The 22,308-nt window shown below is 44.6% G+C and overlaps 1 protein-coding gene across 5 annotated transcripts in view; it reads right to left on the bottom strand.

Annotated features, from left to right (window-relative positions):
• Positions 1-1,721: 1,721 nt before the first annotated feature.
• The window catches only part of Prkcq (protein kinase C, theta), a 129,322-nt gene continuing 108,735 nt past the window's right edge, over positions 1,722-22,308 (bottom strand). For 4 of the 5 annotated variants that reach the window (XM_030248462.1, XM_006497398.4, XM_030248463.1 and 1 more), the window contains 4 exons: positions 19,064-19,202; positions 12,371-12,559; positions 3,525-3,653; positions 2,249-2,981 (listed from right to left, as the gene is read on the bottom strand). In XM_030248462.1, the coding sequence (XP_030104322.1) occupies positions 2,823-2,981; positions 3,525-3,653; positions 12,371-12,559; positions 19,064-19,202 (616 nt within the window). In that variant the 3' untranslated portion in view covers positions 2,249-2,822. Of the gene's footprint in view, positions 2,982-3,524; positions 3,654-12,370; positions 12,560-19,063; positions 19,203-22,308 lie in introns of all 5 variants that reach the window. The other variant, NM_008859.2, reaches the window with a different exon arrangement.

Below are 22,308 nucleotides of genomic sequence, written 5' to 3'. Positions count from 1 at the left end.
CGTGGTACTTCTGCTTAGTGTTTAGTTCATATGCTTGCCTAAGATGTGTTAAGCATGCCAGGCTAAAGGTTCAGAAACATCTCTGTCTTTGTCTTCAAGGAGTTCACAGATGGAAAGAGATAAAATTCAATCAAATAAGTGTCATGGAGAGATCTATATGGAAGGGCCTCTAATTTGGGCCAGGAAATACATATCCTACAAGGCAAATTTGGATTGAGAGTTTATGGTAGCTTGAATAAGTCTTGTGATCGAATCTGAGACTTGGGTAAGTGGAAACGGGGCTTTAAAGGCAAAGAAAATAGTGTCAGGGAGACACAGAGCCAAGCTGGGAAACTTGGGTGGCTTAGGGCACAGAGTGAGTGAATAGTTGCAGTGGACTTCAAGGTAGAGTGAAAGTCCAGGAAGGAAACCAGGGGCCTTATGGGGGGCTTTAGTCAGGAAACATTACATAGGTTTTCAACATGTGTGTTTGTGACACGATGTAAATTTTCATTTGGGAAAAGAAACCAGATGCTGTACATAAAAGTTAAGAACTGGGAAAGATGAATAATGAAGGGACCAGATCAGTTGCTCTTTATCCCAACAGTAGTTGAAAAAGTAGAGATGTATATATGTTTTAGAAAGAGAGGATGTAATCGTTTCTTTTCTCTCTGGGTTAAGAAACCCTGACAAAGGCTACTTAAGGGAGAGGCTACTTAAGGTGCTCATTTTGGTCCACAGTTTTAGGGCATCGCCCATCACAGTAGGGAGATCACTGGGAAGCAGCTGATCAATTACATTGCGTCACCGTCGCGAGGACTGGAGCAGCGGGTGCTTGCACTGAGCTCACCTTCTGCCTTCAACCTAGTAAATGGTGTGTGTCTCCCCACTTCATTCCACCCAAATAAGACAGTGTACTCTCTCAGAGCTGTGCTTGGAGGCTTGTTTCCTGGGTGATTCTAAACCTGTCAGGTTGACAAGTAACACTAACCACCACTCAATATAAACGTAGAATAATAAGACTTGATATAAAAATAAACATTAAGGAAGTCAAGGAGAGAGAAGGAATTGCCAGGGAAAACTCTGGTTCTGGGACCAGGTAATAGGGCTGTTAGCAGAAATAGGAAATATAAGGCAGAGCTAGATGCTAACAATGGAATGCAAGCATTCTGGGCATGTTGGATTAGTGTCTGCTGGCAGCGGGCAGGGCTACAGCTGGAGATGGAGATTTGCAATTGTCTGTGTGGAGTGGTACTTATATGCCAGAAATGGATGACCACCAGAGGTAGTAAAGGGGTCCATGGGGGACGGGCTTTCTGAGGGATTTTGAGTAGGAAGGACAAAGAGTCAACAGAGGAGCAAGACAGGATGCAGGAAAACGTCCTCAGAAGATTCTAGAAGGCAGGCTGGAGAGAAGCATTGGTCCTATGTGGCATGCTGTAGAAAGATGAAAGAGGGGAGAGGGAACATTCTACCAGGGCTGGATGTCATCGCCACTGAGGGAAGTGAGGCCAGTCACAGCCTGAAGGCAGCCTGTGTAGACCCCTGCTTCAAGAAAATTTTGGGGGGAGAGGAAAGAGGAACATACTAATGGTTAACATTTGTCTGAATGTCTCACTCCTCTGAGGAACTCTTCCATAATTACTCATTTTTAAAACAAATTCAGTACTGGCTACATTTTGATGATCAACACGATGGACCTATGTCTTCGAGAAAACCAGTAGAGAATCAAACCACTAAGAGGCATCTTTCTTTCTTCTTTTATTCCCTTTTACATATCCACGTTATCATCACAACATCTCATCAACATATATAAACATCGCACGATATTGTGTATAGTTAGGACTCTAACTCAACAGGACTGACTACTGCAAATAGCATGCATGGGTTGGGTTGTCTTGCAGGATGCCTAAGGAGGGACTTATTTGCCATCAAATCACTGGGAACAACGTGATAAGGGATTGGTTTTCTTTATCTTAGAAGAGTCATGCATTTTATTTCTTGTATGATGGGAGGATGGTAATGAGTGCCTACCTACGCTGACAGAGAGATCAACTGAGAACAGAGGGGGGAGGGCAGGTTTGATTGGCAGCTGTAAACCACCCTGCCCTTGTTGGTTATACTTTCCTTCTGTGTGTATAAGATGTTCCACGTAGGCGACATCCTTACCCTTCCCTGTTGGCGACAAAGGGCTCTGCTAAGCTCACTGCCCTTTACTTTCCTCTGCCTTGGGAATTTTGGGGCTAGCCAGAATGAACAGATTTGTAAATTTCAAGTTTCATGCTATGTTTATTGGAGAGCTTCCCATTACAATCTGCTCAGAGCTTCCCCTTTCCCTCCCTTCTGTCATCGACATTTCCACAGACATGCACACATCAACGTGGCTTAGTGGTTCCTTCTCTGTGGTTGAGTGGAATTGACTTCTATAACAGGCGATCACTGCTCCAGTCTTGAGAAATCTGTTCCACTTGCGCCTTGGTTCATCACCAACCAGCAGCTGTTGTCTAGGGCAAGAGCAGAACTGCATTTCGAATCTTTCACAGCATCGGGAACCATCTTTCAAGTAAATGACTAGAGTTAATAATGATCTAACTTCAAGGGCTGCTGTGAGAGATTCCAGGAGATATAACGGGATGATGTCATTAGGGATGATGTCATTAGTGAAGTAGGCGTGGTTTGTGCTGTAGGTAACAAGTCACACAAGGAGCTCAGCAGTCCTCCCTGCCTTTGCAGTGTTTCTTTTCTTCTCTAACGTGAAAAAGAGACCCCCACCCCCAGAAGTGTTACTTGAACCAGTTCCCAGAGAGAAGGCAAATCCCTTCCAGTCTGGAGACAGATGAGGTTCAGGAGCAAATGAGAGTCTCCATCCCTGGGTTAATGAAGGAAAAGTTGCTGAACATGTTCTGGTCCATGCTGTTGATGAGTGCTCTGTCGGCGAATGATAGCCGGGGTTTCTCACTTAGGAATTCCTTGTCGAAATTGCTACAGTCATATGGTGATTTCTTGGTCACATGATGAGGAGGAGGAAAAAAAAGGGAAAGAAAATTAGCCACCAAGTTCATTATCGTAACTTTGCTTATAGAAGCTGTAGTATGTGTACAACCCAGTGTGTTCAAATCCCGAGTCATCATTTCTTTTATTAGAATCATTAATTTCACATAAAAGAATTATTACATTGTACAACACGGTGTTGGTTGCCTAGATGGTGACCATTAAGAATATAAGTGTTACATGTAAAATCCATTTTCTCTGAGAGTCCCACTCAGAAACATGTTCAACTTGGGAATGTTCTGCAATTTAATTCTTCCCAGAGGTGAATTCTGATGACACAGTTTCAATTTGGCAAGCAACAGCAACACCCCTCCCCCTCTCCTCTAGCCAAATGGTGGGGATTAGAGAAGCATGTTCCTCCCGGACAGTGTGGTTGGGGCAGGTTTCAGGAAGTGCTGTTACTTGCTTAGGGCAACAGCCTGTGATAGGAAGAGTAGGCATTAAAGCCAAACTGTCCAGCCAAACCAGGGGTGGGGTGGGGGGGAACCCCTTACCACTTTTGGTCTGAAGGGTGGGTCAATCTCTTTCCTTTCAAGCTCTTCCCAGTTGATCTCTCGAAACAAAGGATGCTGGCGGATGTCTCCTCTCACTCCCAGCCTCTTCTCAGGTTCTCTCACAAAAAGCTGCAAGGGGGCAGAAAGGGAATCGTTCACTTCTTCGATGAGGAGGCCGGGTCAGGTCAGGCGGGTATGCATTGCGTGGGGTGTGGGCAACTGGCTTTCGTACTGACCTTGGTGGCTGTGGAACTCTAACCTGATAACGCCTTCTCTGAGTGACCTTTCCTGAAGCAGGCTATACTGAGATTTATATCGGCCTGGCATGAGATCCACTTCACTTTGTGTTACTTATGGAGATAGACGCTAAGCTGATTTCACAACCTTTGGCGTATGCTGCTCTGGGTAGTTTTATTTGCCCATCTGACCCAGCCTAGATTCACCTGGGAGGAGGAACCTGTAAGTGCAGAACTGGGTCTGACACTCTGGCCTGTGGCTGCGTCTGTGAGAGACTGATGAATTATGGTTGATGTGGGTGGTGCCATCCCTGGACTAATGGTCTGGGTTGTTTAAGGAAGGTTGAACTAAGCATGATCCGGGGAGCTATGGCCTCTGCTTTAGTTCTTGTGTGAGTCTCTGTCCAACTTCCCTCAATAATCGACTGTAACCTTAAGGCTGAAATAAGCCCTCTCCTCCCCAAGTTGCTTTTGGCCACGGTGTTCACCAGAGCAATAGGAAGCAAACTGGAACATACACCAAGTGCCCCTCCCACTGGACTATCCTTAGGATTAAATAAAATGATAACATACACATATACGCACACACACATGTATATATACATGTGTATATACCTTCACCTAGAAAGTCATGAAACATGCATACCATCACATGTATATATACATGTGTATATACCTTCACCTAGAAAGTCATGAAACATGCATACCATCGCGTGTATGTGGGCACAAGCATGAACACACACATTCATGCCTATGCATATATGCATATGGATAAGCATACATGGCTGTGTGCATAAACTCATATTGCAAATGATCCCTGTCCCCATACACATATTTGTGCACTGTTACTTCTGGTCTGTAATACCCAAGAGCACAAGCCAGGCACAGTGGTGTCTGTCAGGGAGCCTGGCACTCAAGAGGCCAGGGAAGAAGGATCATGAGTTTGAGGCCAGCCCGGTCCAGTCTGGACAATGTTAGCCTGGGCTTTAGAGTGAGATGCTGTTTAAAAATAACCCAAAAGGGTTAAAAAATAAAAAGAACCCTGAGCAGGACAGAATGAGTGACTAACCTATTTGTCTGACTTAACTGCCCACCCGAGTGTGACATTTCTTATGAAGATGGCCTATCTTAGGAGTCTAGCATCATGGGACTTGTGTGCAATGGCAGCTAGGAGTCCCTGACAGTCAGCTGAGGTCCCTTGTCCCTTTGGGTACAGAACGTTGCCCTCCACTCCAGCAGACCTGCTGATGAGTACCATGTTCGTCTCTCCAGCCTTTCAGCCAGTGTCTATGTGCCTTCTGTCTAGACCACCCTCTCTCCTGCCACTTTACCTAACAACCAAAACGGATACTGGGACGACAGCAAGGCACTGGTGAGGCGTTTCAAACGTTAGCCTGCCCAGGGCTAAGGTGAAGGAGAGCCCAAACCTTAGCTCAGAAAGCAACAGGTTCCCTGGGCGCTACTTCTCATTTCTGCACCATCACCATCAAGATGTTTGACTATAGCATCACAGCTAGGGTGTTTTAAGGAGACTGTAGCCCTGTAAGATAGGAAATGGAGCAAAATGTAGGGATTACCAAATGGCTCCCACAAGGGTTTGAGCCCCATCTTTTGCTCCCCCTGTTTCTAAGAACAGCCAGGACATGTCCTTTGAAATTTTCTTGTAATTATGTTACCTTATAACTTGAAAACCTTCAGAGCTTCTGGTCTCCCCAAATCACAAATGTTAGCTACAGAAAACTGGAGATTTTCTCTTATTGACTAATTAATTTGATAATTAAATAAGAGAGTCTCTCTTATCATTTCAATTATAGTTAGGCATGGTAGCACACACCTGAGATCACCTCCAACCTCCTGTGTGGTGGAGGCAGAAGGATCAGGAGTGAAGGGCTAGCCTTGGCTACAGAGTGAGTTTGATGCCAGATGGAGCTACTTGAGATGTTGCCCTTAATAACAAGTTCTGAGTACAACCTTTATGAAACCACTGCACATCCACTGAAGAGTTCTTAGTATGGTTCCAGTGCCAGTCTCATCACCACCATACAGTGGCCACTCTTAGTGAGATCCTACATATAAAGTTGTTTGTAAAAGTACTGCACAGTGGAAGTAACCCAAGGCTATTGTTCAAGACACTGACTACATTTCTGTACCATGGAATGAAGGAATAATTTCTTTGTCTAGCTCAGGGCTCTTGTGACCTTGGGTAAGTTTTCTAAATACCCCCCCCCCCCCAACCTCAGTCAGCCATTTTTTCCCCATCACTATAACAAAATACCTGAGATAATAAAAATTTAAAAATAGAAAAGTTAACATTGGTTTCAGAAGTTTCACCCTGTCGTCAGTTGGCTTCATGGCTTTTGGACCTATGATGAATTAGAACATCCAGGCAGGAAGCTGTCGATGGATCAAGGGCCTTGTCTCAATGCAACAGGAATTCGGAAAGAGAAAAGGAGGTGGGGCTAGAAACTGACAATCTCCTCCAATAACCTAACTTCTTTGCCCTCTGCCCCACCTTTTAAAGGTTCCACTACCTTCCAAGCCTCTATCACGTGGGCCTTTGGGAGTAATATTTCAGATCCAAACCATGCAGGTCTGCCTGTAAAATGGAAGTTTAACTAAGGTGACCTCTAGGACCCAGAGAGTTCCGATGCTGCAGTGCTTCTACAAACATTCTAGATGCTGTATTCTAGTGCTACTATGTCTGCTTCTTCCGGGTCAAATCTGCTCATTTAACAGACCACTTTCAGCTCTCAATTTCCATAACGACGTTCATCTTCTAAGAGGTGGCCTAATCCAGCTACCTACTAAGATTCTCTTCTCCCAGTCATTGTCTTTAAATTCTGCCCCAGTCATTGGGGCTCTATGTGAGCACCCTCCTCCTTGATTACCTCCACTATAACAGAGCTCATCCCCAAACGAACAGTTTGCACCCTTTGTCTGCTTTTCAAGTCTGTGTTTCCCATGGACCGTAGCTCTGGGGAATAGGCACCACTGTTTTTCCATTACCCAGAATCTAACACCTTCCCTGGTACTAAGAAGCTGCTGAATAAATGCTAGCTCACTGAAGATGCTGTTCTCCCAGACTATCTGTAGACCACATGTCCTCTGTCCTGGCCTTCTCTCAGCCTCTTGGTTTTGGCATATAGAAAAGGCACCAAATTAGCAGTAAGATTCTTTTTCCTGAGGACTCAACTACCATTGAGCTGACACACGGAGAAGCACATTTGTGTGTGTATATACACTCAATACACACATACACACAAACATACAGACATACACATACAGACACACATACATACAATGCATACATACACACACATACACACACATACACACACAAAGTGTAGGTGCTTGTCGCAACCAGAAGAGGGCACTGGGCCTCCTTGAGCTGGAGTTACAGGAGCTTTTGAGCTGCCCAATGTGGATGCTTGGAGCTGAACTCTGGTCCCCTGGAAGAGCAGCAAGTGCTCTTAACTGCCGAGCCAACTCTCCATTTCCTAATGAATTTTTTTTTCTCTAGATTTTAAAAGAGAGAATAAACAGTTTGCTCTCCCCCTTGGAAATGATCATAAAAAACAATTGACCTCTACCTCTTATGGATGTTTTCATGAAACAAGATGAGATAAAAAGCTTAAAGGGTCTTAAGAACGGGCCCAAGTTTAGCTGACACTGGTTTCATACAATGTTTAGGGAGTTAAATTAGAAGTCACTGCTCTTGACCAACTGTGAGGCATGCTCAGTTTCCCACTAGATTTTCTTAGAAAGCATGTGGCATTTGGACCAAGAAACTCCTAATAAAGGGCCATCCGAGCTTGGCTTAGGCACCTGTGAAATAAAAATGGAAAATAAGAAGGTAATCTGGCCTCAATAGTCTTTCTGTCTTTATCTTTTCTCTCAAGAGCAAACAGACTCAACTTAGTGTCCTGAGTGTGACAGGGCTCGAGGACGGCAAGGTCAAGGGCTCTGGGCAGCAAAGGTACACCAAGGACATGGGGAAAGTATTTCTTTCTGCCAGTAAAAGCTTTTTATATTTACAGGAAACAGCTCACTCTTACATAAAAGGCTGAGATATAGTTGGAGTTTGTTTAAATGTATCTGTCAGTCTGGGTAGGAAGCAATTCGTCGCCACCAGCAGCTGTGACAGGTTATACCTGGATCCTATCCTCCCTCCCGACTCCCTCCTCAGAACACATGGTCTTGTGAAAAGGGAGATGAATTTCTGTTTAAGAGCAGCACTTTCCCATCCTTTTCAAACACAAGGACCGGATGTCCTGGATAAATAAATGGGGGAGAAAGGGAGCTTGCTTTTCACTTTGACACCAGGCAACTGGACAGCTGCAACCCAGCTGTAACTCCTGACAGAGCACAGCCTCTCCTGACATGTGGTTGTTCAGCGGACTATGTGTGCCCAAGAGGCACAAGTTTTCTTTTTAACCAATGTCAGAAATCACAAAAGCTTCCAAGTGACTTTCAGACCATTTTGCCTGGAGTCCTTCTCCACTTTTAGCCTTTAGTGCCTTCATCTCTGATCTATCCCACTAGTTCATCACTTATCCTTATGGGATGCCTTTCTCCTGCTACTGATACTATGCATAAATGTTTATTTTTGTTTTTGTATTTGCGTGGCATTTAATCTTATATTTAGTTTTGTTTTTACATTTATTCATTTATTTACTTATTTGTTGCACGTGACTCAATTCTCTCCATCCACCATTTGATCCCTGGTTATTAATCTCAAGTCACTAGGCTCTGGGGAGACTGCCTCTACCTGCTGAGCCATGCCAACCCTACATAAAACCCTTCTGCTTTTAAGTTTTCCTTTTATGAGTGTACAAGTATGTGTGTATATATGTGGTTTGTGCATACATGTGGTGTGTGCATAATATGTGCACACCAGAGGTTAACCTTCCGTGTTCTTTTTCAGGTGTCTCCATCCTGGTTTTATTTACTTAAAAAAAACAAACCCTTTTATCACTAAGTTTTATTTTATGTGTTTGAGTGTTTGATTTGCATGTATGTCTGTTTACCACATGTGTGCCTGGTGCCTGTGAAGGTCAGAAGAAGGTGGCAGATCCCTGGAACTGGAGCTAGACAGTTGTGAGTCACCATTATGGTGCTGGGAACTGAATCTCAGGTCCTCTGCAAGAGGGTGCCCTTAACCCCCGAGAGCATCTCTCCAATGCCTTTTTTTTTTTTTTTTTTTTTTTTTTTTTTTTTGCGGCACTAGGCCTAGTGCTTATCAGTCCCTGCTAGGCCCTCTGGCCAGCAAGCCCCTGTTTCCACGTTCCCCAGCTTTAGGATTTGAAGTGTGTAGCACCTCACCTGGCTATTTTTTATTTTTTAAGATTTATTTATTTATTATATGTAAGTACACCGTAGCTGTCTTCAGACACTCCAGAAGAGGGATTGAACTCAGGACCTTCGGAAGAGCAGTCGGTGCTCTTAACCGCTGAGCCATCTCTCCAGCCCTCACCTGGCTATTTTTTTAAGTTTTTAGTTGTTTGGAATGAAGAAAGGTTCCTTCCTTCCTTCCTGCTATTCACACCTCTGGACCAGCCAGCTTGATTGGTCCCTTGCTCGGCGCCTGCATACCCGCTCCTCCCATTCCTCCACACCGGCCACCATGATTGGTTCCTGAGAGCGCCCACCCTCGGGATGAAACTTTTTGCCTTTGGGATCTATAATTCACGCAGCAGCGGTCGTGAGGTATCAATTCTCTTGCCCTTTCATTGTGGCGTGGGTGTCTGTTACACATTCTCCATTTCCGTTTTTTAGAAGTGACCCTTTCCTCTTTCTCAATCCTTAGCTTGGCAACTAGCCCGTCCCCTCCCCCAGCTTTCCTCCATAAGTTACTCCTGGTTCTGCCTGCCTGCCTGTCTCTACTTTACCTATTCCTGGCAACGTCCCAGACCCTGAGGGGGACCGCGAATTTGGAAGGCACAGTGGGAAGGCTGGCTATGGAACATCCACAGTGTTGGGGCATTGCAAATAACTTCGGGCCCCGTCTGATGACTTCTCTGACTGACAGGCTCCTGATGGCCGGAAGAACAAGGGTCTTCATTTCTCTTTTTCCAGAAAGTTCTGTTGGTCTTGGTACCTCAAGATAGCTGTCATGCTAGAGACTGAGTGATAAACCCCTCAAAAGTCATATATTGAAGTCCTGACTCTAGTGTGACTGCGGAGAGGGACTTTGTGGAACTGGTGAAGGTTAGATGAGGCCACGGGGCTGGAGCTCTAACCTCCTTAGATTAGTGTCCTTAAAAATAAGCTGGGCAGTGGTGGCGCACGCCTTTAATTCCAGCACTCGGGAGGCAGAGGCAGGCAGATCTCTGAGTTCAAGGGCAGCCTGGTCTACAGAGTGAGTTCTAGGACAGCCAGGGCTACACAGAGAAACTTTGTCTCGAAACAAACAAACAAACAAAAAACAAAAACAAACAAGAAAAAAAGAATGAGTTGGTCGTGGCCACTCAAGGCCTTTAATCCCAGTACTCTCGGATCAGAGGCATGGGGGTCTGAGTTCAAGGCCAGCCTGGTTTACAGAGCAAGTTCCAGGAACAGCCAGGGCTACACAGAGAAAACTTGTTTTAAAAAACCCAAATAAGAAAGAGAGAGAGAGAGAGAGAGAGAGAGAGAGAGAGAGAGAGAGAGGAAGAAAGAAAGAAAGAAAGAAAAAAAGAAAGGAAGGAAGGAAGGAAGGAAGGAAGGAAGGAAGGAAAGAGAGAGACCCTAGAGTCTTTTCTCAGCTCACTCCTCCAGATAGAGCAAGATCTCTCTACGAAGAGAGCCAGGACCAAGAACTGACCCTGATGGACCTTAATCTTGGATGTGTAACCTCCAGAATGGTAAGAAATAATTGTCTGCTGTGTAAGATGCATCTGTGTATTCCAGTGTGCAATAAGTCCAGCTTGCTGGAGGCAGGGGGATCTGATCTGTGTGCACTTTGCCATCTGACAGCGTGCCAAGCAGTTAAGAAATGGTGAGAAAGAAATTGTCTGATTAGTCTGGGTATGTTTTGTTATGGCATCTGTAGCTGACATGTTCAATTCACTTTGAGCTCTTCACAGAGCCAAGTGTGAAGAAAAACGTTCTGACTGTCATGAAATTTGAACTTGCCTTTACGTAAAGTGAGACTGTGTGCATTTAAACCCCACTAGCTTCTTTTTGCCTCTGTCATCTTTAAAAAAAAAAAAAAACAACAACAACTAGTTTTTAAATTAGCTTTTATTCTATGTGTGTTTTGTTTGCTCATTAAAAGTGAATCTAATTGGCCATTCAGGGAGTTTTCTGGGCTCGGTGCTTGCTTGGCTCATAGTCAGAAGGTGCAAGCTGGATTCTAAATACCTACTTCTATTAACCTCGGGCCGAGTTTCCTATGAGGCTTTGTCACTGCCTCTCTGATTCGAGGTCCTGATTCTCAGGGAGAGCTCTGGAGTCGCTTCCAAATGTCTAATACCTCAGACAAGTTGTCACTTGCCTTAGAGACATGGAAGTACAAAGTCTTTTCGATTTAATCCTAAATAGTTCTTCACAAGGGGGAAAAAAGCCAAGTAGTGAGAAAGATGAGTCTTGGAATCTCTTGCTTTTTTCCTTCTTTTCTTTCCCTTTCTTTCCTTCTTTCCTTCTCTCTCTCCTTGCTTTGGTACTGAGAGGGAAAACTAGAACCTTTGTATGCTTAAAACAAAACAAAAAAACAAGAACCCTGTCACTGAACTGTATCCCATCCATTGAAATGCTTTCAAAATTTTGATTTAAAATTCATTAATAGGGGCTGGAGAGATGTCTCATTGGTTAATAATGCATAATGAACTCAGGCTGTCTATAAGTATATATGTATATGTGTATGTGTGTATATGATATATATGTATACTAACACGTGTGCTTGTTATTACATGTATTATAATACTATATCACTACGGGCCTGAGCAGAGACCCAAGAGTTGAAAGGGTAGAGAACTAGGTCGCAGATGACCTCAGTGTGACTGTAAACCCTCCTCCACAGGCCAGAACTCTGACAGAGGTGGGTGGCAGGCTTGCATGCACAAGGAGTCTGACAGGCTGACTGGGGCCTCGGGCTCCATGCTTTCAGCTTCTCGATGAGAAGATGTTTGTGACCTAAGAGGGTTGTCTTTCACTGGAGAGAACAGAGATGTCTGCATCCTGCTGAAGGTTCAAACAGGGATGGAGGACGCACTGGCCAAAGAGGTATTGCATATAGGAAACAAAGGATGCAGTAAGCCATGTACTGGGATTGCTTAAAGAGCCAGAGTCACCAAGCCTGCCTTGACATTTCTCTTAAAAGTGATGGAAAGAGGATTTGCTTTACTTCCTTCCTCTTGCCGTCACTTAAAAAAATTACTTATATATTTTATTTACATGAGTACACTGTAGCTGTCTTCAAACGTAACAGTAGAGGCATCGGATCTCATTGCAGATGGTTGTGAGCCGCCATGTGGTTGGTGGGAATTGAACTCACGACCTCTAGAAGAGCTGTCATTGCTCTTAAACACTGAGCCATCTCTGCAGCCTTGTCTTCCTAATGCTGGGGGACACTTCAGGGCGGCGCTCGCCCCGTGAGCCACGCGCGCCCCAGGCTTTGGCTTCAGGTCTTACCTTCACTAGAAGGTCCTTGGCCTCCCTTTCGAGCCACCTCGGGTAGAAGGGGTTGTCCATGCGGATGGAGTGGAACAGCTCCTCCTCGTCCTGCCCGTGGAAGGGGGACTGGCCAATCAGCATCTCATAAACGAGCACCCCGAAGGACCACCAGTCGACGGAATGGTTGTACTTCTGACCCAGCAAGATCTGCACGGCGAAGGCAGAGAGAGCATCATTAGTACGTACGTCTGACGAAAGCAGAGCATCATCAGTACGTACGTACATCTGACGACTGATAACACAGAGCATCATCAGTACGTACGCCTGACGACTGATCACGCTTCCAAGGCTGAAGGTAAATAAATGACTGGCTGTCGTGATCTACAGGCTCGACTGAGGACGCTATCTTCTGGCAAGCGCCGGTTCGAAATGGCTCCGCCATGACCAAGTTTCTGCCTGTAAGTAAACACTTCAGAGTCTCACTTTGCATTTTTCTCATTGGCGTTGAGTGCAATGACTGAAGCAAGCCTGTAGCTTTTATTTTCCCATCTGTGCTATGAGGTTCTGGGGAGGTAGGTATTGTGTCCTACAGAGCTGGCTTGACGCTAAGTTCTCCATTATTACCTTTGGTGTGGACTGCTAAGTGAAACCTACTTACTTATATTCTCTCAGCTCTGCATAAAATCACTGAGGGGAACTGATGAACCAGAGATACCACTTAATCAAGTCTTTAAAACCTAGCCAATCACAATTGTGCACGTCAAGAGTTATGCGCTTAGTCAATGGGATGAAGAATCAAGTCATGTGATTAGCATGAGCAAGGAGAGCAGAACTCTTCAGACCCAGAAGTCAGAGGACATCCCAGAGCTACGAGCAGCTCGGAGAACGGTCTGGGTCTGTCATCCAGGCAGGAGGATTAAAGGTAGGAATTTACTGAACTTACAAAATAAATCAATCCTTTTGATCAGTTTACTGTTTATAGCAATAGAGACTTTGTACCTCCACGTTCAACAGCTTCCTTGTCTGCTGTTGAAAGGCCAAAACTGTACAAGCCACTGTGAATATCAGCTGAGTGCAGCAGGCCCGGGCTTTGCTAAAACAGTTCATAGTGGGATCCATGACTGCATGAAGGCTGAAGGTGATGTGATGGTGGGCGGGTGTGTAAACAAAGGCAAAAAAGTCAGTGTGCTTAAGACACATGGGCACTCTGTTTAATGTAGCAGCATGGGATCTAAGGTAGGGCGTCAGCCCATCAATGGAATGAATGCACAAAGAAACTGGGATACGTAGATGCAGCCCAATGCTACCCAAACTTACAAACATATACGAGCCCAGAGCACTTCCGTGCTAGGTGAAGCAAGACTCCACTCAGATGAGATACTCCAGCCTCTGGATCAGAGACACGATACAGTGTCCCACAACCCAACAGTTCTGGTGGCTGTATAAAGCCCCACATGTCCTTCAAGTGCCAAATCTCTCATTTGCACAGCTTGGGGAAGACTCCTTACCCCTTTATAAACTACCTTAGTAGAGAGGATAGTCACACTTGCTATCTTATTGCAGGGTGGCTCTAAAGAGCCTGTGGAAAGTAGGAAACTCACGGTGATTTGTGATAGGATTTGTGACCTGAAATCTTCTGCAAGCGCAGTGCTGAACAGCTACTTGGATGAGACTTATCCCCATGAGTGAAAATAAAGATCATTTTGCAATCTGCCACCATTGTGAACTGCTACCTGATAGCTGCAATTCAATATTTAAATATACAAGCTCACTTTAAAGTTGACAAACAAAAAGTCAACTTCACTGGCCTTAAGGAATAATGTAAAAGTCGACTTCTGTGAATTCACCATGAGTACGTATAATCAATTGGTTCAGCCCTACACTCAAAAGGAAACCTCCTGTACTAGGTACCAGGCTCAGACGCAATTCCCACGGTAAGCCACCAGGTGGCGCCAAAGCAACCAGAGCCGGTCCTGAGCAACAAGCCTCTATGTAAACAACTTCATTTTAGAGGAACAAATGAAATTTGGAGGCCAGGAGACAGCTGTCGTGGAAATTAGAGCTTCGAGATTGGTTATGTTAGTTAAAGTAAATGCAGTTTTATGCTGGGAGGGAGGAGCAGACTGCACATTCACACAGGGAACAGGCTGTTCAAGAGGGAATGCTAACATACACCAGGTGTCATTTCATACGCGATGTCCGGACGCGCTGCTGTTATCCCTGGAGGAGGATGGCTGGACTTAGGAGGCTCTGTGTCTTATTTCAGATCTCACAGTGAGTTGAGAGCTGGTTCTGAAGTCCAGTCTTTGAGGATTTCAATCCATAGTTGATAATCGTCTCCTGCTATTTCTCTCTCCCTGCACGGTTCTTTCTACACTAACTGTTCTGAGGTGGAGAGGGCAGCAGAGCTGTACTGGGTAGAGGGTCAACCTTCCCTAGCTCTGCCTTCCTCCAAGAACTGAGACCCAGCTTCAAACCGGAGAAATGAGCCAAATTATAATAATGCCTTTGTCACGTGCTGACACAGACTCCCTTTGTCCCTTGCAGTGGGTGTGCCTTGGAGCTATTGTGTTAAGGTGCGCACACTCCTTGGATGAGGTTGAATAGCTACTCGATGACATGAATCCCGTTAGTCAGTTGCGATCAGAGCATTCGGATTAGAGAGAGAGTTTAAATAAATGATACGAATCTATGAGAGGTAGGAAATGGTCCCTCAGCCACGTCTGAAGCTGAACCAGCGGACACACTAACCATATTTTGGCCAAAAAGAAGCTTGATTGAAAAATAAAAGCCTTGAAAGTAGTGTTTTGGATGATGGACTTATATCTGCTATCATCAGGGATAGTCCTTGCTAAATACAGATTACAAATTCTGTTTCATATTGGACCTGCTTGGCCCTTTACCAGCCATGATAGTATGAGAATCGGAAGAAATACATTAGACCTTTCAGTTCCAGAGCCTTAGATCATTAAACCAAGACTTTAAAAAAATGATTTTTAAAAAATTACGTTTATTAAATGCAGGGAGACATGTGCTTGCCATGTACACGTGTGGAGGTCAGGGGACAATTTCCCAGGAGTCCATTCTATCGTGGGATGGATCTTAGGTTGTCAGGCTTGGTAGCAAGTGACTTTACCTGCTAAGCCCTAAACCAAAGAAAATTTAAAGTTATAGTCTTCATCCCTCATCAAGGAAAATTTTCTTTGTGGCAGATGGAGAAATCATTACAGAAAAACAAACAAACAAACAAACAAAAAAACCCCGGAGGTTGGAGCCCAGTGTACCAAGGGATGCTTCTATTATACAACTCCCACACTGAAGGCTCAGGGAACGGTGCTGACGTGAGGAAAGAAAGACTGTAGGAGCCAGAAGAACAGATTTGCTGTGAGGCTGTCTCTCCTAAGAACTTCAGAAGTTGTACCTACAAAGTCTCACCAATAGGTCTGCTAAACACAAGCTGAAGAAGGGCTAAAGAGGGCAGAGGAAGTACATGAAGCCTCAGCCCTGGACAAAGAATTACAGGCAACTAAGGGACACGAGAGCACTCTAGCTGGTCATCTACTATCAAATGGTCAGCCCTGGAAACACACACACACACACACACACACACACACACACACACACACACACACACACACAAATAATGTAAAGACCAAGCAGGCTGAATGTATGTATTTAGGAACACACACATGCAATAGCAACAATTAAGGAAAAAAGAATCCATAAATTTGAAAGAGCAAGGAGGGATATATAGGAAGGTTGGAGAGAGAAAAAAGAAGGGGGGATGATGTAATTATATTAAATCTCAATTATAAAAGAAATAGAAGGTGTGGGCCACCACTGCCCTGCAAAGAAATAATTTCCAAAAAGCTTTTTGATCTAATTTTAATGACATATTCTTACCTTCTACTATTAACAAAGTAGAATAAAATTAAGCTATTTGGTACCAGTTTTTTTTTTTTTATATTTCATTCTTAGTTCAATTTGATCTTAAACATTTTAGCCATGTTCTTTAAATCATAGACCACGAATGTAGCAATGAATGTGTAATGTAAACACATATACATATCTTTAGAGTGTTTATTTAACTGATAAAGAAACATCATCAAACAGTTTGAGGATATGGGGCTGCTGAGATGGCTCAGGGGGTAAAGGGGCTTGCTGACAAGTTTGATGACCTGAGTTCAATCCCCAGGAAGCCACCTGGTAGAGGAAGAGCATTGATGCCTGTGAAATGTCCTCTGACTTTCCCATGTAAACTAGGATGACCCTCATGTGTGCATGCATACATAAATGATGATCATATAGACTGATAAATAAATGTGTTTCAAAGGCTTGAAAACATGTAAGAGGTTGGTGATGTATGGGATGGAGAGAAGCCATGAGGAAGGGTATTGCCATATCTGGGATTCAGGGCAAGAGGAGACAGATTTCCTAGAGCAATGCCCAGAAAGGATGGAGAAGAACTGGACATTCTTTGGAGGCCAATAAAACGATGCAAAAAACAAGGGGCAAGTCTTGATTCAGTCTCAGCATCCAGGAAGTGAGAGATCCCATTCGAGAAAGCCTTGGAGTTTGGCTGTATTTGGAGATAGAGAAGAACACTTGAATATTGTATTTCAATTTTTGTTGTTGTTGAGACAACTGGTAGGTGGCTTCATGGTTAGTCATGAAAGATATATTAAGGAAAAGAGAGAGGGAAGGTTCACCAGAGAAAGTGAGTTTGGAGGCTGTGAAGTTTGAAGGGCATGTGATCTATGTAAGTCTGTGATGTATATAGGTCTGTAGTAAGACAAAGTTTGGCCTGACCATGCTTATTCTGGAGCTAAAACTATTGTCATAGATAAAGTTACTCATTAAAGAATACTCAAGGAGGGGCTGGAAAGGTGGCTGGGCAGATAGCAAATATTGCTTGTCTTAGGGTTTTACTGCTGTGAACAGACACCATGACCAATGCAAGTCTTACAAAGGACAACAGTTAATTGGGCTGGCTTATAGGTTCAGAGATTCAATCTATTATCATCAAGGCGGGAGCAGGGCAGCATCCAGGCAGGCATGGTGCAGGAGGAGCTGAGAGTACTACATCTCCATCTGAAGGCTGCTAGCAGAATACTGACTTCCAGGCAGCTAGGATGAGGATCTTAAAGCCCACACCCATAGTGACACACCTACTCCAACTGGGCTATACCTTCTAATCGTGCCACTCCCTGAGCCAAGCATATACAAATCACCATATTGCTCTTGCAGAGCATTGGAGGTCAATTCCCAGTACCAATGTTGGGCTATTCACAACTACCTGTTGTTCAGCTTCAGGGGGATCTGCCACTCTCTTCTTGCCTCTCTGGGTACCACTACATAATAAGAAGGTGATCAGAGACAGAGACAGAGACAGAGACAGAGACAGAGACAGAGAGTCACACACACACACACACACACACACACACACACACACACACACACACACACACAGAGAGAGAGATAGAGAGAGACAGACAGACAGACAGACAGACAGAGGAAGTGGATACCCAATAAGAAGTGAGAACTAATCATGGAGCCACGGGGAGAGGAGCATGCTTCCTTAAGGCAAGGTCTCTCACTGAATTTGGATCTAGGCTTGTAGTCAGCGGTCAGCAAACCCTAGTGATTCTCTTGTCCCTACCTTCTAAAGCTCTGAGGTTATAGGTGGACATGGCCATGCCTGGATTTTTAAGTGGGAGCTGGAAGATTTGAAACCCAGGTCCCTATACTTGCATAGGAAGATGTCTTACTCACTGTGCCATCTCTCTTGCTCCTGAGCTATGCGAGTTATAAGCAATGGAGGAGCCTGGGTGGAGGGTGCAGATGTTTCTGAGCTAGCTACCTTTGGGACTTCTTACAAACCTATCGTTATTTCAAAACTTTAAAAAGATTTTTAAAAAGCGAGCAACACGACCAGGCTTTAGCGCAAACAGGCAGCTATGCAGGAGATTGAAAGATACAAATACTATAACTGCAACATGGCCAGTCAGCTCGTGCTATGAGGAGCACCACATGGGAAGGCAGGCTCTATTCTCCCTGGGGTGTGCATCTGGAGGAGGGTTCCCCAGGTGGAAAGGGAGTTTAGCTGAAAGGACAGGTACCTCCTGAGGAAATGCTGGTCCTCAGGTTACCAAGAAACCATTTACTGTTACTGTTTTGGTAGGGCTAGAGTGAAGCTTAAGTTTTGGAAGCTCCTTTTTTTTTTCTTAGCAATGATTAATCATATATAATAATGGATTTCATTATGAAATTTTCAGCCATGTAGATGCTCCCTCCTTTAATATCTGCAAAACCACCATGACCAGAGTTATACTCATTGTAGAGAACAATCTACACACATTTAGAAATGGGTTGTGGGGGGTGCTGACAATGCTTCCACCTTCCCCTTCTGTCGAGGTTTTCTGACCCCACGTTTACCCCTGATTGAGTTGGATTTCTGATTTTAGCTCTTTGCTAGGTGCTCCTTCTGTTGGATTTGAACAGGTAATTTTTAAGGCTGAGGTTGTTTGGAACCACCACTCAAATGGAATCTAGTCACAGAAAGATGTTAGTTGTAAAACTCAAAAGACCCATTTGTGTGTCTGCAACTGGAAAATACTCCAGGACCAAACTGAATACTGAGCCTTAGGGCAAAACGCACTTGGCTTCAGCACACCAGGCTGAGAAAGGGCCACCCAGGCAGTGCGTCCCTACCTCCGGAGCAATGTAGTCAGGAGTTCCACAGAAAGTATTTGTCTTCGCATCTCCTAGCATGTTCTCTTTGCACATCCCAAAGTCTGCTATTTTGATATGTCCATCTCTGTCTAACAGGATATTATCAAGCTTCAGGTCCCTGAAAAACAAAAGAAAAGCGAAATCTCACTTGAATGAACACAGTTATTTTAAAGTGAAATTCTCATGGGGTGTGGCAGCTGTGTCATCACAGCTGGGTGGGGGAGTCAGAGGGCTGACCACGAATGGCTGTTCTCAGTTGCTCATTGCCTGCTGTCATTAGCCCCACCTCTGAGCATCAGTGGCTCATGGCTCATGCTCAGGGTTTCTCTTGAGGCCCTTGCTGCCCTGCATATCTGGCTTGGGCCAGATACGGAGATAGATTCTCACATCTCCCATACCGTTCTGAATACTTGTTGCAACTTAGGGGTTCTGTCAAGATTTTCTATGTGAATATCTCAGCAGGAAATTGGGTACATCAATGTCCTGTGTGGATGTCCCAGCAAAAGAGCGAGTATATCATTGTCCCATGTCACTGCCCCAGTGGCTGTTCTGACAACAGTATACAGCACACACTAAACACTCAATAGTGTTTATGGAATCAATTAACAGCCAACCGATGGTTCTTAGCTGTGAAGCACACTGAGAAACTGCTTTACCTGCTAGCTCCAGTTCTTGTGAGAATAAGTTCTCTAGAGAAACACAATGGGATTCAGCTAGGCTGTGGCAGATGAGTTGTAGGCAGATGCCCCTGGAGTTGATGTCTTCCATTTGGGCCAGGTTAGTCATCTCTACTACCCACACGTCACATCGTTTCCGTGTGACTGGGAATCCATAGACACAGCTCAGATTCTTGAGAATGTCTGTTTCTTTCCGTTCCTCCCCACACTTTCATGACCAAGACACAAGATGCTTGGCAACTCTAACGCTTCTCATTCGAGAACGCTTGTCTTCTGCTCCCTGATCTTCCACCGGAGCTAAACACACAGCATACCAACCTTATCCCATTCAGTTCAGTTATGGGCTAATCTAAATGCAGATGCTAACAATTCGGGTTTGTTTAGGTAATCCATATGCTATGCTATATTCATGTCATTTTAAGGTTGTCATTTATAGATACGTTTATATAGTTCTAAAGTTTGGCTGACAATGATGGGAGCCATGTCTAGGATGTGAGCATCTAGCTATGAGGCTTTAGAAAAGACCGGAAGAACAACAGACACTGTGTCCAATGCTTCCTCTGGGTTCTTTTGCTTGTCCATACATTTATCTCATCATTAGATCCTTACAGTAGTCCTTTGATATCAAATTATTGTTGCTATTGTGTGTTATGTGTGTGAGTGTGTGTGGCATATGCAGTGTGGTCTGCAGGCACATGTGAGTGCAGGTGGCCACCCTTGTATGTGATGGGTGGAGGAGAGAGGAAGACAGACGATATCCTGTTCTCTCTCTCTGCCTTTTCCCTTCAGACAGGGTTTCTTACCGGACCTAAAGAGAGGCTGGCAACCAGAAAGCCCCAGCAATCCTCCTGTCTCCACTCCCTCCGTCACTGGGATTACCAACGCAGGCCGTTATGCTTGGCTAAACAGTGGGGGATATAGGGGATTTGAACCCAGGTTTGTGAGCTTGAGCCATAAGCACTCGCTCTACTCTGTGAGCCAATTCTGCAACCCCATCAATTTACTATTAATGCATTTTTTTCAGTTAAGACAAAAGTTCCTCACAGATGATGTCTGTTTATCCAGACCACATAGCCAGTCAGTGGCCTGAGCTGCACACCTAGTTTCTCTCTTACTGTCTTTTATACAGAGACCACCTGGTCTTTCTCATCAAACTGGTCTCATGAAATTATACAAGGATGTATTTTAAGTGATCTAAAAATAAATGTTCTCTGTGCCTCTGGAGAGGAAAAACAAGCTTCATGTCAAATTTCCAGTCCACTTTTCCTTTAACGCAGGGCAGATGCTTTTGAGACTGTGGGAGAGGGGGGTCTGAGAGATCTGCCTTGGAATGGAAAGGTCCAGAAAGGTATTTTTTTTTCCTTCAAAGCTAGATCTCCGCGGAAGTAAGGAAGGAAGGCAGAAGACTAGCCAGGTTCTCTGGAGCCAACCAGAGATGTTTTAGAACCCAGAGATCCAGAACATTCGGAGGCAAGTCATTCAACTTCCTCTTCAGTATGGGACATCGGGACTCAAGAGAAGCACTGTTGAGTCCAAGGCCACTGTTTGTCTCTGTGGCCCTTTTGCATCAAGCATAATGGAAAAGTAAGTGGATCCCTTCGGCATATGGCCAATCCTGGAGAAGATCTTCCATTCAGAAGCCAAGTCAGTTGGTTTCATGGTGGACCTTCTCCGCCACGTTCCTTGCCCTGGCCGAGCCTCGTTACTAACCAATAAACAAGGCCCATGGTGCCTCTTGTCATCTCTTGTGAGATCTACTGAGGCGGGCCACATGAAAGCAGTTGAAAGTGGTCTCAGATACGAGGTGATGTCCAAGGTGATGTCACTACCAAGTGCAGTCAGCTCCTTCTCAGCTCAGATGTCCTCAGAGCTGAGCCATCTTTTCTTTTTATGTCTCTGTATTTCTGAGTCCTTGATTTTATATTACATCCAAACTTGTACTGATAGCATCTTTTAAGATGCGCTGTTTCCATTAGGGGCCTTGCTACATGGTGCTGAAGGATGAATCTACCTGCTTCTCCCTGTCTCCCCTTATTGGACTGGTTCATTTAGCTTTGCTCCACAGGAGGTAGTGAGTGATTCTGAGAGCTAACTGGCTCCCTCCCTCCCTCCCTCCCTCCCTCCCTCCCTCCCTCCCTCCCTCCCTCTCTCTCTCTCTCTCTCTCTCTCTCTCTCTCTCTCTCTCTCTCTCTCTCTCTCTCGCCCTGTGTGTGTGTGTGTGTAGTGGACGGTAAGTGTGTGTGGGTAAGGGGGCTTCAATCTGCAGGTCACTCTCTCTATTTGAAAATATCTTCCCTGTAAAAAAACTACCAGAAGATAAGACATTTTTGTTTTTTGGGTGCTATCAGTTCTGACAAGATCTTCTCTTCCCTCTCCTTTTAAAACTGGAATATTTATTTGAAATTTTTAGAATGTACTGCCTCTATCTTTTCATGTAAGTCTAAAAAAAATCTAAAAGTGGCTTTATTCATATATCTTAGAATTGGGAATTCGACATATTTTCTGCCATCATGATCTTCTACCAGGAACTATGGGTTAGTGCATGTT

Source organism: Mus musculus, chromosome 2, assembly GCF_000001635.26.
Source record: "Mus musculus strain C57BL/6J chromosome 2, GRCm38.p6 C57BL/6J".
Lineage (NCBI taxonomy): Eukaryota > Metazoa > Chordata > Mammalia > Rodentia > Muridae > Mus > Mus musculus.
Note: the sequence above shows the minus strand (reverse complement) of the source record. Positions and strands in the feature narration are given on the sequence as shown.